This window comes from Anolis carolinensis, chromosome 2, assembly GCF_035594765.1.
Source record: "Anolis carolinensis isolate JA03-04 chromosome 2, rAnoCar3.1.pri, whole genome shotgun sequence".
In the NCBI taxonomy this organism is placed as follows: domain Eukaryota; kingdom Metazoa; phylum Chordata; class Lepidosauria; order Squamata; family Dactyloidae; genus Anolis; species Anolis carolinensis.
The window spans coordinates 218,963,699-218,979,411 of NC_085842.1; the positions used below are offsets into that span (position 1 = coordinate 218,963,699).

Below are 15,713 nucleotides of genomic sequence, written 5' to 3' on the forward strand. Positions count from 1 at the left end.
TGCAATAAATCACTACTGACCGAGAGGTCATGAGTTCGAAACCATCCTGGGTCTGATTTAGTGCCCAACCATTAAATAGCCTAGCTCATTGTTGACCTAAACAACCCGAAGGGCAGTTTCATCTCTCAAATAGGAAAATTTAGGGACTGCTTATGCGGGGAGGCTAATTTAATTTACAACATCATTAAAATGTCCAGCAGCGTGCGGAAGAATGAGGAAGTACTCCAAGGACTCGGGTGTCACAGTGGATGATGAAGCAGCAGGTCCCCCTGGGGCCGGAATCGAGAACACTCTCATGAAGCCAGAAGCTGGAAAATGTTAAATAGCCTCTGTGTCTGTCTGTATGTTGTATGTCTAATGGCATTGAATGTTTGCCATGTATATGTACATTGTGATGCGCCCTCAGTCCCCTTCGGAGTGAGAAGGGCGGGATATAAATACAGTAGAGTCTCACTTATCCAACATAAACGGGCCGGCAGGATGTTGGATAAGCGAATATGTTGGATAATAAGGAGAGATTAAGAAAAAGCCTATAGGTTATGATTTTACATAACACCAAAACATGTTATACAACAAATTTGACATAAAAAGTAGTTCATTACGCATTAATGCTATGTTGTAATTACTGTATTTACGAATTTAGCACCAAAATATGATATATTGAAAACATTGACTATAAAAATGCCTTGGATAATCCAGAACGTTGGATAAGTGAGACTCTACTGTACTGTAAATAAATTAATTTATTTGTGTTAAGAAGCACCAGAATTGTTGCTTCAGAGGGCCCTTCCACACACCTATATAACCCAGAATATCAAGGCAGATAATCCACAATATCTGCTTTGAATTGGGCCCCCTTTCTGACAGGCCCTTTATTCTAGGATCTGATCCCAGATTTTCTATTTATCCCCGATTATCTGGCAGTGCGGACTCATATAATCCAGTTTAAAGCAAAAAAACCTGGGATCAGATCCTGGGATATAGGGCCTGTTTGGAAGGGTGCTAGGTTATCTGAGTCCACACTGCCATATAATGCAGTTCAGTGTGGATTTTATACAGATGTTTGGAAGGACCCAGAGATAATGGCGCATGCAAGTCCCAGCTCCAGGCTCCACCGCCTAATCCAGGCATGGGCAAACTTGGGCCCTCCGGGTGTTTTGGACTTCAACTCCCACAATTCCTAACAGCCGGTAGGCTGTTAGGAATTGTGGGAGTTGAAGTCCAAAACACCCGGAGGGCCCAAGTTTGCCCAGGCCTCTGCTTCTAATGCCTACGCTTCCAGGGCTTGAGTGCGCAGGCGCAGAGTCACATGATCGCTTCCCCCTCCTTCCAACATGGCTGCGCCCGGAACATCCATGCGGAGCCTTCACTTCTTGCAGGTAGCCCGGTTTCTGTTGCTTTTGGGGTAATTCTTTGGCTTTGTTTTTACCTCTTGCGAAGCTAAAGGCAGCGTTCTTGCAGGCAGGGCTCTTCTCTTTCTTCAAACTAAGTGGCCTATGAATATATTTCACTCTTTTTCCCCGGCACATATTAGATACACAGAGCTGGCGAAGCTGCGAGCGAGTGTGTTGTGGTGGTGAGATCTGTCGGGCAATAAACTTGGGAAGACCCTAAACTTCCTGCCTCTCCCGGAAACTTCCTGAATAACCTTGGGGAAAGGAGAGGCAGGCAGGTCTAGAATCGTAGAAGAGAGGAGGAGAGTTCAGAAGCCATCCAGTCCGACTTCCTACTATGCAGGAACACCCAATGAAAGCAGCGTTGGCCCCTTCCATTCAGCTGAATAAAAATCCCACATTTTCTGCTTTGAACTGGGATATATGGCAGTGTGGATTCAAGGCCCTTCCACACAGCTATATAACCCAGAATATCAAGGCAGAAAATCCCACAATATTTGCTTTGAACTGGGATATCCAAGTCCACACTGCCATATATTCCAGTTCAAAGCAGATATTGTGGGATTTTCTGCCTTGATATTCTGGGTTATATGGCTGTGGGAGCCCCGGTGGAGTAGTGGGTTAAAGCCTTGTGACTTGAAGGTTGGGCTGCTGATCTGCAAGCTGCCAGGTTCGAATCCCACCTGGGGAGAGCGCGGATGAACTCCCTCTATCATGCGGGGACATGAGAGAAGCCTCCCACAAGGATGGTAAAACATCAAAAACATCCGGGTGTTCCCTGGGCAACGTCCTTGCAGACGGTCAATTCTCTCACTCCAGAAGAGACTTGCAGTTTCTTAAGTTGCTCCTGACACGGAAAAAAAATGGCTGTGAGGAAGGGTCCTCAGTTAACAAAACCTCAAACAAACAGGCTTCTTCTTCTTTTCTTTTTTTTACAAAGCTCTTTTTATCTTTGCCTTTTTTATCCTATCTGGAAATTTGGTTTGTTTGCTTAGTTCTTTTATACCTGGGTTAACATTTGGTAATTGTGAAGATGGGCTGCAGAAATGTAGGCTGGATCTACACTGCCCTATGTTCTAGGATTTGATCCCAGATTATCTGTTCATATAATCTAGTTTAAAGCAGAAAGCCAGGGAATCAGATCCCAGGATCCCAGGATTCCCTGGCTTTCTGCTTTAAACTAGATTTTGTGAGTCCCCACTGCCAGATACTCTTGGCTAAACAGAAAACTTGGGATTTTTAAAAATCATGTCAGAAGCAACTTGAGAACACTGCAAGTTGCTTCTGGTATGAGAGAATTGGTCGTCTACAGAGATATTGCCTGGGATCAGATCCTGGGATATAGGACAGTGTAGATCCAGCCATAGGCTTTTAGTATTGTGCTAGTTTTTCTACAGCAAAAGTGGAAATAATTGTCATTGAGGGCCTTTTCTGTCTTATGGTTGGCTTCAGTGAACCATTGAATCCATGTACAGAGAATCTGTCGATACAGCAGGCCAGCTCTTTCTCTCTCTATATATATATGGTGTGTGTATGTGTGTGTGTGTGTGTTACATAGTGGTTTCTGCTCTTTCGTTTTTACTCAGTTTGGATCCCTACATGTTATTGAACAACAACTCCCATCGCTCTTGATTATCTGCCATGTAGACTAGGTATAATGGGAATTGCAGCCCAACTGCACTAGTGGTTCTTAATCTCTTTTTAATCGCTGTTATGTGTGTTTTATTCATTTGTTCTCATGTTTGTTAAGATGATTATTGTTTGAGTATATGCATTTAATTGATTATGTATTTGTATTTTCACTGTGTATTGTATGGCATCAAAAGGCTGCCATTTATGCTGTAAGCCAGGAGCCCTTGGTGGCGCAGTGAGTTCAGCCCTTGTGCCTGCAGGACAGATGACTTGAAGGTTGGGTTGCTGACCTGAATCCAACCCAGGGAGAGCGCAGATAAGCTCCCCCTATCACTCCAGCCCCATGCAAGGACATGAGAGAAGCCTCCCACAAGGATGATAAAAACATCAAAGCATCCGGGCATCGCCTGGGCAACGTCCTTGCAGACAACCAATTCTCTCACACCAGAAGCAACTTGCCGTTTCCCAAGTCTCCCCCCACGGGGAGATGGGACAGGGTATAAATAAAGTTGACTTGACTTTTGAGGTTGGGAAAAGGTTAAAGAGCATTTTAACGTCAGGCACTATATCCGCAAGCCTTGTATCTAAATCCAAACCCCACTCTCTTAACTAAACCAAACAAGCTGCTGCCTTTCAGACGTTACTGTGTCCCAATTTTCATCAACTCTAGTCACAATGTCTAAGTATGAGGAATACATCTGGAGGGCCACAGAATGACATGGAGGTGACATACATTAAACAGCTTCGTTTGGGAAAGAGCAGGGTTCTGCTTTAGCTGATTGGACACTGGCTGTACCTGCCTGGCAACAGTGGGCAAGGCAAACAGCAGTTGTCTCCAGAATTCCTTACTAAGCATCATGTACAGTAAAATAAAAAAGAGGAAAGGCAGATATACCTATTTTATTAGCTCCCAGCAGCATGTCACAATAGAATAATTTTGGTTTTGGTAGAAATCAGGCAAAAAGTGGAAGCTGGTAATAAAGGGGGGGCAATGATTGTTGCAAGAAGATATCAGGTGGTCTCTAGACGGTTCAAAATGTTTTGTTTACTTATGCAATTCTTATCTGACCTAGTTGTTTCACTTTATATGTGTGTATTTTTAGTTGTGGAAAAAGATTTGTAGAACTATATTTTTTGCTGTTTAATTATTTTTCTTATGTTATTTCTGCCTCAGGCCCCAAATTTTCCATTAAAAAAGTCATATCCAGGGATATACATACTTCGATAATTGAAGTATATCTGGATATACTGCCTTCAGCTCCTTGAATTAAGGATGGGGTAAGAAAAAACCCAACAAATTAATTTTGATACTTGAAAATCAGAATGCATATAATGATACAGAGAAAAATAAAGCTTATATCATTGTATGGGGAAGAATAAGATTATAACCAGCCTATCAGGTCCTTTTTATAATCTTTGTTTTATAAACTATATATATATATATATATATATATATATATATATATATATAGAGTTAGTTTTCTCTCTTAAACTATTTCTATGTATCCACTTAACAATTCAAGATGTCAGTAGCATCCAAAGTTCAAAACCATGATGCCACATCACACTATTGACTCACATTCAGCTTGTGATCTACTAAGACACCTAGATCCTTTTCACATGGACTGTTTCAAGCCAGGTGTCACCCATCCTGTATCTGTACACTCTCTTTTTACTTCCTATGTGTAGTATTGTACACTTATCCCTGTTAAAATTAATTTTATTAGTTTTGGCCCAGCTCTCTAATCTGTTAAGATCATTTTGACTTTGATCTGGTTCTTTAGGATGTTACCATATGTCATCAAATCTAAGGTGCACCTTTTCCCTTTAAAGAGAATTAAAATGTGATGGTGCCTTAGATTTGTCAGTTTAGGGGGTATTTTTTAATTACCTCCAAGACAGTAGTTGAGGAGGAGGAGGAGGAAGGGCTCCAGCCCCAAACAGCCCTGCCATCCCTCTTTGTTTTTGTCCTCAGATTCAGCCAGATGGCTGTTTAATGGTCTTGCTAAGCCAGCATCACTTCCTGCTTCCCTGAGCTCCTCAACAGGCCCATAGAGTGGGTAAAATAGACTCATGCAAACAAGAGGACTCCTAGGTGTCTTCAAATTCCCTCCACACCCCCACAGGAAAGATTGCAGTACAAAAACAAGATATTGTGCGGGCAGAGGAAATGCTAACCATATTATAAGAAAATCACTTTTTCCAGAATTGAAACTTCAAAAATCAGGTGCACTTTACATTCGGTGCCACCTTAGATTCTGTGACATACAGTAGCTATCCATCTCAATGTGGAGTCATCTGCAAATTTGATAAGCATTGCCTTTATTTCATCAGCCAGTAAGCCCAGAACAGATTTCTGTGGCACATCACTGCTCACTTTTCTCCGGACTGAAGAGGAGTCATCCGTAAACAACTAGGTTTGGCCAGTTAAGCAATTCTCAATCCACCTAACAGTAGCATTTTTAGCCTATATTTTATTTACTTCATTGTGAGAATATCATGGGGAGCTTGTCAATGGCCTTACCACTACCACGCATTTTGGAGGTTTGGCAAGGGTGATTTCATGTGCTGACTCTTCCAGGAGCACCTACATATTTCCTGAGGACAAGCTCTATTATGCTTCTTGCTGTTCTGTATCATTCCTGATGCCAGAGAGATCTTTATTTTGATTCTGTAACTCCAAACATATGAAGTGATTTCTGCTCCTTTTACTTCTATGTGCAATTTTTTGCCAAGTGTCTACCTCCTATGTTTGTGGAGTGCTGCCCCCAGAGAGATCCCCTGTGTGATTCTCCAAAATCAGTATTCTCTGCAAGGCAACCTCTTCCTCCCTAAGTACGATGGAGTGTGGGTACATGGGCCTCAGGGTAATGGATCTTCTCTTCCAAGAGGACCCTTAACTTGCACTTGCTGCATATCCTCAGGCATGTGTTTGCATGAGCTCCCTTATCATCCATTTTTATCAGAATTTAGTACTCAATGAAACAGAAATATAGGACTACCCCACCAAACACCCTTGTTCATTTTGTCTTTGTACACTTTAATCCTGTACACCTTGCTCCAAGAACTGTTGCTGTAGCTATATAGAGAACTAGTGTCATGGGACAAGTTTGAAAATGTTTGGTCTTCTGCTCTTTTATCTTTCCAGATAAAATGCTTAGCACTTGAGTTTCTACCACTACTCTTGTATTGCCATGATGTTGAAAAAGAAAGCGTACCCCAGGATTTACTGGCATAATCAAGGATGCCTGAAGCACCATGGTGGGATAGAGGAAAAACCTAGAAGCATCAGTATTATTTAGAGAGCATTGTTGCATTCCTTAGTTTTGGCAGAGCAAAAGAAAGGCGAGAATAGAAGACCAGAGGCTAATGTCAATTAAACTATAATTGCAGAATTTTTTTATATATATATCATAAATTATGCCTTCAGTATTGTGCCCCAGGTACTGAAAAGTCTGGGAAATGCATTAACTCTACTTTCACTATGAACATTAGTTGTTTTTCTGGGATTGTGTGTTTATTTCTTACCATATCCAGAGCAGAATTAAAGTACAGGCCAGTGATCACTGGGATGCCTCTCTTTTATGAACTTGGAATTTACATCAGTAGGCAGAGGTGAATGAAAAAAATATAAATAGGTTATGTGTAGGAAGAGCAGAAAAACATTGAGAGGAGGGAATGAAATGAACAGGAGTTACAGGGAGAAATGAAAGTATTTTATGAATTGTGATATTCTGATATGCATGAACTGCTGTATTTAATGACCTTATTCATACTTGCTGGAATACATGACTATTTTAGACTAAGTTGGCCTAAAATGACTCCATTCATTTTTAATGCAGTAAGAATTCAGGCTTCAATTTTTAAAATCAGCATACACAATAATTTATTATTGTTGTCTCGCTGTTTCACACATTATCTTTCTAACAAATGCATTCTTGCAACCGTCCTCATAAATGCAGTCATGTAAGGTTTGATTGCAACAGGTACCAATTTTTGTGGTTGTAGACATTTGCTGAAATTTTCTAAGTTGATGCAAGATCAGTCTGGTTTTATGTACAGCAGGTCCTTGGTATCCCCTGGGACTGGTTCCAGGACCCCCTGTTATAGTATAAATAGTGTAGTGAAATAGTGTCCCTTATATAAAATGACAAAATCAAGTTTTCCCTTTGGGAAATTTAAAAATACTTTCAAGCCATGGGTAGTTGAATCTATGGATGTTGAATCCTTAAACATGGAGGACCAACTCTGCTGCATTTCTCAATTATGAAATTAATTTGTATCAGGACATATTTTCTGTGTAGCTGATACTCACAAACCTGTAGTGTATTTAGAGGGGAGGAGAGAACAAAGTACCTGTATTCAAAACAGAAAAGACATCAAATAATCCTATTCACCTTAAAGGTTTAGCAAAAGTATTTGTCATTTAGGTACCACATGATGCCTTACTGTTTCTGGCTAGCCCTTTAGTAAGTGCTATAAGAAATTTTGTTCATGCCTACCAAAGCTAGTAGTTTGAAACAGATGGCTTTAGTAGCATCTGGCCCACATACTTGCTGAATACAGATACATTGTGTATATTTGTATGTGGCTAATAGGCTTGCTCAAATAATTCGATTTCCCCGTTACCCGTTATTAATTCGTTATTTTCGTTTGTTTTGAAGCAATATAGAACCTTGGTTGTCCACACGTCTGGATATCGCGGTTTCGAATCGCGAGAGGCCGTTTTTTCTTATTTCTTCGTTTTTTTCGTTAGGAAAAAAAAGCTTTTGCAAATCACCCAAACTCCTTTCCTTTTGCCCCTCAGCAAAAGGGCCGTCACGGGCTCAGCCAATGGGAGGGGGCGAGGGGGGAGGAGGAGGAGGAGGAGGAGGAAGACGGAGGGGGGAAATGGCCGCCGCCGCCGCCTCGCCTCAGCTCAGGCCTGGAGAGACAGAGAGGGGCCCGGCGGTGAGGAGGAAGAGGCCCGGGATGCGAGGGAGTGTGGGCCAGGCCCGTCCTCGGCTGCTCCCGGGGAGGGAGGGAGGGAGGGAGGACTACGACTCCCAGGGGCCCAGATTCGCACCCTCCCTCCCCCCAATACAGGTCTCCAGTCCATACCACGCTACATGAACTTGAGTGGATACTGTGGTTGTGTTGTCGAAAGCTTTCATGGCCGGGATCACACTGTTGTGGTATGTATTCCGGGCTCTATGGCCATGTGCCAGAAGCATTCTCTCCTGACGTTTCACCCACATCTGTGGCAGACATAGAGGTTTTGACGTCTGTGCGAAGCTAGGCAAGTGGGGTTTATATATCTGTGGAAGGTCCAGGGTGGGAGAAAGAACTCTTGTCTGTGGGAGGCAAGTGTGAATGTTGCAATTGGTCACCTTGATTAGCATTGAATAGCCTTGCAGCTTCAAAGCCTGGCTGCTTCCTACCTGGGGGAATCCTTTGTTGGGAGGTATTAGCTGGCCCTGATTGTTTCCTGTCTGGGATTCCCATTTTCTGGGTGTTTCTGGGAAGGTAATGGCACTCCATGTAGTCATGCCGGCCACATGACCTTGGAGGTGTCTATGGACAACACTGGCTCTTGGGCTTAGAAATGGAGATGAGCACCAACCCCCAGAGTCAGACATGACTGAACTTAACGTCAAGGGATACCTTTACCTTTACCTATACACACACACACACACACACACACACACATAAGCAGGGACTATATATATATATATATATATATATATACACACACACACACAATATATATCACACACACACCAATTTAACAAAGTTTCAGCCACAAAAACAAAGTTTCTGAAGTAGAACAATGACTTTCACAGTAAAGACAACCCAATTTAACAGGAAATAAGACTTTCAAACCAGGAACAGATTTCTGCAATTATTAAAAAATGGTTTATTATAAAAGCTATGAAAATTCTCCAAAAATCAGAGGATAAGGGAAACGTTCCAAATTTTGGTGAGCTATCAGTGTTAAATATGTTCTACCACTGTACCAAGTTTGAAGAAGATCACTCAAAAAATGAGGGTGGGAGAGTCCTGTAAAGTCCTCTCCCTCTGTGCTGTTTTTGGGAATTGCGCATGCGCGTCCGCCATTAACGTATTAATTTTGAAAATAACGAATTTTCGTTAATTTCGAAAATTTTGGGGGGCCAAATTCGGAAATACCATCAGAAACGAAAAGCTACCCCCCTCTAGTTTTGAAACGAGTTTAGAATCAAATTTTTCATGGATCGATCAAGCCTAGTGGCTAAATCCTCTACCCTTCTTAACAAAAGATTTTGTATACATTGTGGCATACCATTTTTGTTTTAGGTACCATATGAAAGTATATGGTCTGTTAGAGAGTTGGTCTTTGACTGGTGAGTTGAAACCCACAAAATATAATATGTTACTTCCCAAGGAAACCTTTTTTGTATCACTATCATTATTTTATTTCATTTGTTTCTTTAGAGCAGTGGTTCTCAACCTATGGGTCCCCAGGTGTTTTGGCCTACAAATCCCAGAAATCCCAACCAGTTTATCAGCTGTTAGGATTTCTGGGAGTTGGAGGCCAAAACATCTGGGGGCCCACAGGCTGAGAACCACTGCTTTAAAGTGTTTTGAAGAACTGATGGAGGAGGGGGAAAAATAGGAGCAATTAGTGGAAAAAGGAAAGGAAAGAACTGAAAGCAAAAAAGAAACATGAACATGGAGTAAAACCTCTGGTTTTGGTTCGAACTAAAGGTGAGCTCCAAATCCCAGATAGTGTTTGTGGTGAGTCCTATAATGTCTAAATCTTTATGATCTCTGTCAATCTGAGTCACTTTTCAAAAGTATGCAGTAGACTTTTATAAAATAAGTTTTTTAATATTTCTGGTTTATAGTTCTAATGCATAATTTGATATAGTTTAGTTGCGGATTTATTTTGATTTATAAACATCCTAAACTGTATATATCTATTTGAGAACACATCTCACTGAGTTTGGTGGGGCTTATTCTCAAGTAGGTAATTATAAATCTGCATCATTAACTGGCTTTTCTATTGAATTTAATTTGAATTGAAACTTTGTTATGCAGCGGAGTACTCAGTACCTATGCAATTGCAATCTGCATGTGACTTGTTATCCATCTTTAAAATGACAGTGACATTTTCAAGCCAATAATGTTTGATGTGGAAAGGTTTTCCTCTTCCCATTGTAGCAGAATGTTGCAGTCCAATTGTCTATATATATAGCATATTATTATTATTATTATTGTTATTATTATTATTATTATTATTTGAAACACAACAAGATAAGTCCACAGCAGATACTCTGCTAGCTGTTGTATTGGATCACACGTCGGACACTTCCCAAGTGTGATGTATCGGTGAAGAATGTGTGCAGATCCCAGTAAGGTGGCCTATTGCAGCTGACAGGTGGTAATTTTGTCAGCACCAATTATGTTTAAGTGCAGGCCAAGGTCTTTAGGCACTGCACCCAGTGTGCCGATCACCACTGTTACCACCTTAACTGGCTTGTGCCAGAGACTTTGTAATTCGATCTTTAAATCCTCATATTGTACCACCTTTTCCAGTTGTTTTTCTTCAATCCTGCTGTGTCCTGGGATTGCAACATCGACAATCCATACTTTGTTTATTATTATTATTATTATTATTGTATGACACAGCAAACAAGACAGATATGCTGGATTTCATATCACAAAATCACAAGTCAAACACTTCCCAAGTGTCTAGGACTGTGTGATGTATTTTCGGCTGATGCGCGCAGATACCAGTAGGGTGGCCTTTGCAGTTGGCAGATCGTAATTTTGTCAATGTCTATTGTTTCCAAATGCCGGCTGAGATATTTTGACATGGCACCCAATGTGCCGATCACCACCGGGACCACCTGCACTGGTTTCTGCCAGAGTCTTTGAAGTTCAATCTTGAGGTCCTGATAGCGGCCGAGTTTTTCCTGTTGTTTTTCATCAATGCGACTGTCACCTGGGATGGCAACAACAATGATCCAAACCTTTTTCTTTTCCACAACTGTGATGTCTGGTGTATTGTGTTCCAGAACTTTATCAGTCTGGGATTCAGAAGTCCCATGGTATCTTGGCGTGCTCATTTTCCAATACTTTTGCAGGTTTGTGATCCCACCAGTTCTTTACTGCTGGGAGGTGGTACTTGAGGCATAAGTTCCAATGAATCATTTGGGCCCCATAGATCGTAATTTTGTCAATGACTATTGTTTCCAAATGTCGGCTGAGATCTTTTGGCACGGCACCCAATGTGCCGATCACCACCGGGACCACCTGTACCAGTTTCTGCCAGAGTCTTTGAAGTTCAATCTTGAGGTCCTGATAGTGGCTGAGTTTTGTAGTGCGGTTTTCTTGTACTGGTTTTTTGTCTGCTGTGCTTTGAGGAGTTTCTGATTTTTTATTATTATTATTATTATTATTATTATATTTTTATAACGGTACTCCATGCAGTCATTCTGGCCACATGATCTTGGAGATGTCTACGGACAACACCAGCTCTTCGGCTTAGAAACTGAGATGAGCAACAACCCCCAGAGTCAGATATGACTAGACAATGTCTGGGGAAAACCTTTATCTTTACCTTTATTATTATATTAATTCTGTTTATACCCTGCCTTTCCCCATGCGAACTCAAGGTGGCTAACAATCCCACACTTTAGTCAAGTTTAAAAAGTGTGACATAAAAGTTAAAAAACAATTAAATAGAAACAGTGTGGTATATATATCTTTTTTTCTTGGTATGGATGCATAATATGACACTATAATATTCTAACTGAAAAGAGATTTTAAAGGGGTGGCATATTTACATACCAAATAGTTTGACTTAATGCTAAGCAGCTTTTGCAGCACTTTTAGTGAAAGGTGGGTAATAAACGTTAAATTCCTAATATGGTCTTGTGTGTGGTTTGTTTCCACCATTTTTCTCAGTGGATTAAAAACTTGCATTCTTCAATTCACAGTAAGGCCCTGTGAAAGAGTTCTTTTTCTTCCTCTTGCCTCCTCATCGTCTTGTGTGTTTTAGCTGTGTCTCTTTTTGGGACCAGTTTAAAAATTCATACCTAGCAAACAATGAAAACCATGTGGAATTTTGTAGATCAAATTATAATTAAGTAAAAGTATGGAGTAAGTCTAAGCATGATCCTTCTCCGTTTCCTGAGTTGCTGCTGCCTCATTAATCAGTGTTCAGCCGGTTCCAGTGAAGCAGCCTGCTTTGTCCTTGGCACAGCAGCTTCTTCGTCCCTTTCCCCACCCCCTGTGTGCCTTCACAGTAGGGAAAACTAGAGAGGGAAACCATCAATCTTCCTTGTCACATATGTCAGCAGTGATTCCCTCTTCTCTTCCTGTGTTCCTTCATTCTTTCTCTCATTCCCCCCCCCCCGCCCAACTCCAAAAAAACCACACACACACCACCTGTATTTAGAATTAGCTTTGCTGCTTTAGATCAGTTCAGTGGCATGCTAAAAGTTTGATCAGTCTTGTGTCTTTAAAAGTAAGGCTGCAAACACAAGAAATGTTCACTTCATTTGATCTTGACAGTTGCCCGCTGAAGTCCCAAAACTGCATCTTAAATGTGAATATCAAAGTAGGGCAAAAGCATTTGTTTAATTTGCATCTTAATTTTTCTGTATATTTTTGGTGTATTTCTGTCTATAGGACATAGAATGACAGAAATAAATTGGAACATGCAAGCATAAAAAACCTAGAAAAATTAAGTCATCATAAATCAGCAGATGACGAAAGCATGCAAAAGCATGACTTGAATTGCCATCTTATTCTTTGTATTATTATTCCTCTTTTTGTGCTTTATCCGCAGTCTGGTCAGAAATGTAATTGCAAAACTTTCCTGGCTTGCAGTGAAATGAGAAGAACGCCCTCACCTGTCACATTTCTATGTTTCACCAGATAGGTCTGAAGCTTTATCCAAAGACCAGAGTTATTCAGTAAAAATGACAGAAAAATAAGTATAATACATTGGAATGGAAATAAAAATATATCTAGTCCTGGTACCTATGTGATCTCTTCTGGAAAAATACTAGACTGGTTTGGATCTCAGAATATAATTAGTTTATGGGGATTGTTGTTATGTCCTAGTAAGGACACCACCTGTAATATTATTTACAGGAAAGATAGAGTAACTAGTTCTAAAACCACAGTGCAGAATCCTAAAATGCATAAGATATTTTCACTGGATCGCTTTAGTCCGAGTCATCTTCTCGTGGTTCCATATATTTCTTCCCATCAGGAGCTCTTTGCTCTCTCTTTCTCTTTAAATCCTTTAACAACCCCACATCTTTTAAGCATACAGCCCTGTCATACTGACTTCAGCATTTCACTGAGGCACATTCCTGCTCCATGATTTCATAACACCAGGCTGAACTCCCTGCTATGCTGCCTTCTGACTCTTACAGGGTGAATAAACAGTGAGATACCTTTGTAGAAGGCCAGTGTTCTATTTGGGGTTTTAGTGCTAGAATCAGATATTTCAGTTTTAGAGGAAATTTTGGTCAGTTAAATACATGAGTGGTTGAATGTTGCTCGACTGTGTATTAAAAAGCACGGTATAAAAAACAAAAGAATAATAATTTTTGGCTATTTAAAAAGAGTTAAGAATAATCTCCATGGGGATGAACTCTATTATAACAGTATTTGGTTTATCAAAATGTAATAATTACTCTCCCGACTGGACCCTTTTATACCATTTTATCAGCTCATGTGTTAAATTTGATGGTTCCTTTTTTGGTACTTGAAGTACAATATTTGTTTGTTGCCCATGTCTACTGTATGCATCAATCTTCCCCATGCTCTAACACAGGCATGGGTAAACTTCGTCCCTCCAGGTGTTTTGGTCTTTAATTCCCATAATTCCTAACAGGCGGTAGGCTGTTAGGAGTTATGGGAGTTGAAGTCCAAAACATCTGGAGGGATGAAGTTTACCCATGCCTGCTGTAGCACGTATTTTCAGTTTTAACTACTGTAATTTAAAATTCAAAGACATTGTTGTGTTAGTCTGTAATATCAGTATGCAACACAATTTTGTAACAACTACGAAACCGAGAAGACAAAACACCAAAAGTTCTTCAAATGATAACTGTTTGATAGTGAAATACTCTGTGGCAGAACATCTTCCTTTGGAGTTTTTAGGCAGGGACTGGAGGGTCATTTGTCATGAGGGCTTTGGTTGTATATTTCTGCATTGCAAGCATTAGGAATGGCTGCCCCTTGGAATATCCACCAATACTTCTATGATTCTAGTTTTTTAGTCTAAGACTCCATCTACACTGACAATTTAATTCCTTTTCAGACTGGTATTGAAAGTGATTTTGCTATGCAGATGATTACACAAGAAATCCTGGAAACCATTGGTAGTCTGAATGGTGATTACACAAACTACAGACCGTTGAGTCCCTTTGGGGAGATAGGGCGGTATTGTTATTATTATTATTATTATTATTATTATTATTATGCATATTAAAGACTTCCCTTTGCATGTTTTTGTGAGAGTTTGTTGTCTGAGTGTCACAGTTTGTGAAGCTAGCATTGAACTGCATTAAATCATCAGTGTAGATGTGGCCACCATCTCTTTTGTCAGATGCAGAATATTTTTAACTGCCACCATATTTTTTTTAAAATGCTGACAGTTCTTGCATTTTTGATAAGTATTAAAACCATTTCCCTTTGTTTTGTTAATAGGTAGTGTCAAAGACAGAACGCCACAAGATAAAAGATAACAAAGTTTATTGGAGTTACAGAACCAAAAATGCCCGTAAAAGACAAGGGCTAGGCAAACACTGGCCTTAAAAGTAAAAAGAGACAAGAAAAACGTTCAAAAGATAAACCGGATTAAACCGGAGTTTAATCCGGGTTAAATCAAAACAGCTTGCTTCAGCCTGGGAATAAACAAACAGAAGCTGGTGAACAAAAAGTTCAAAGGAATGCAACTAATTGGCAGCAGATGCTTCTCTGCTGCCAAGAGCTATGTTTGAGTAACTTAGAGGTTACTCCTCCACACAGCAGGCAATTTCCCAATACAAACACAGCAGACGAGGGCAGAAGCAGTCAGCGAAGTCCCAATCCGTTCCGAAGGTCGTAAGGCAGATGCAGACGTTTGTCGTTCACCAGTTCCAACGATAGACACAGGTAGGAGAATCCGAGGCCGTAGTCAGTTCAGTCCGTAAGTCCAGAGTAAGCAGATGGCGTCCGTCAAGAAGACGACGGAAGGTCAAAGCTATTAAGATTAAGCAGAGGTTGCACAACAAAACCCCACACAATTCCTCCCGCCGTCTGAGCCCAATGTCCAGGATAACTTACGTAGTCAGCAAACGAATCACACCCGTCTTCAGGAAAACTTCCCACACAGATCCCAAGCGTTCGTCCAGATTACCTTGCCCAACGCAATTTGCTATTGCTCCCAAACCCCATTTTATGCCAGTTACAAGTCCTCATCGCTATCAGCTGTTCTCCTTAGCCCGGGCGTTTCCTCATCACTTTCCTCATCAGAACTGGAACACCTTTGACTACGCCCCACAGCATCCCCAGCTGTGGATCCCGTCCCATCCCTCCAGCTTGTCCACGGGTCTAATCCTGAAGGTCCCCAATCGCCTTCCATACTATCATTGCCAGTGGCACCCAAATCCTCCCTTACACGAGTCCATTCCATGTCATCCTCTTCCGAGCTAACCATCT

At 40.9% G+C, this 15,713-nt stretch overlaps 1 protein-coding gene across 2 annotated transcripts in view; it reads left to right on the forward strand.

The window, feature by feature from the left end:
* The first annotated feature begins 1,278 nt into the window (after window positions 1–1,278).
* wars2 (tryptophanyl tRNA synthetase 2, mitochondrial) overlaps window positions 1,279–15,713 on the forward strand; it is a 37,853-nt gene continuing 23,418 nt past the window's right edge. Inside the window, exon 1 of one of the 2 annotated variants that reach the window (XM_062971804.1) lies at window positions 1,279–1,379. In XM_062971804.1, coding sequence (XP_062827874.1) covers window positions 1,335–1,379 — 45 coding nt within the window. In that variant the 5' untranslated portion in view covers window positions 1,279–1,334. Of the gene's footprint in view, window positions 1,380–13,400; window positions 13,440–15,713 lie in introns of those variants that run through there. The other variant, XM_062971805.1, reaches the window with a different exon arrangement.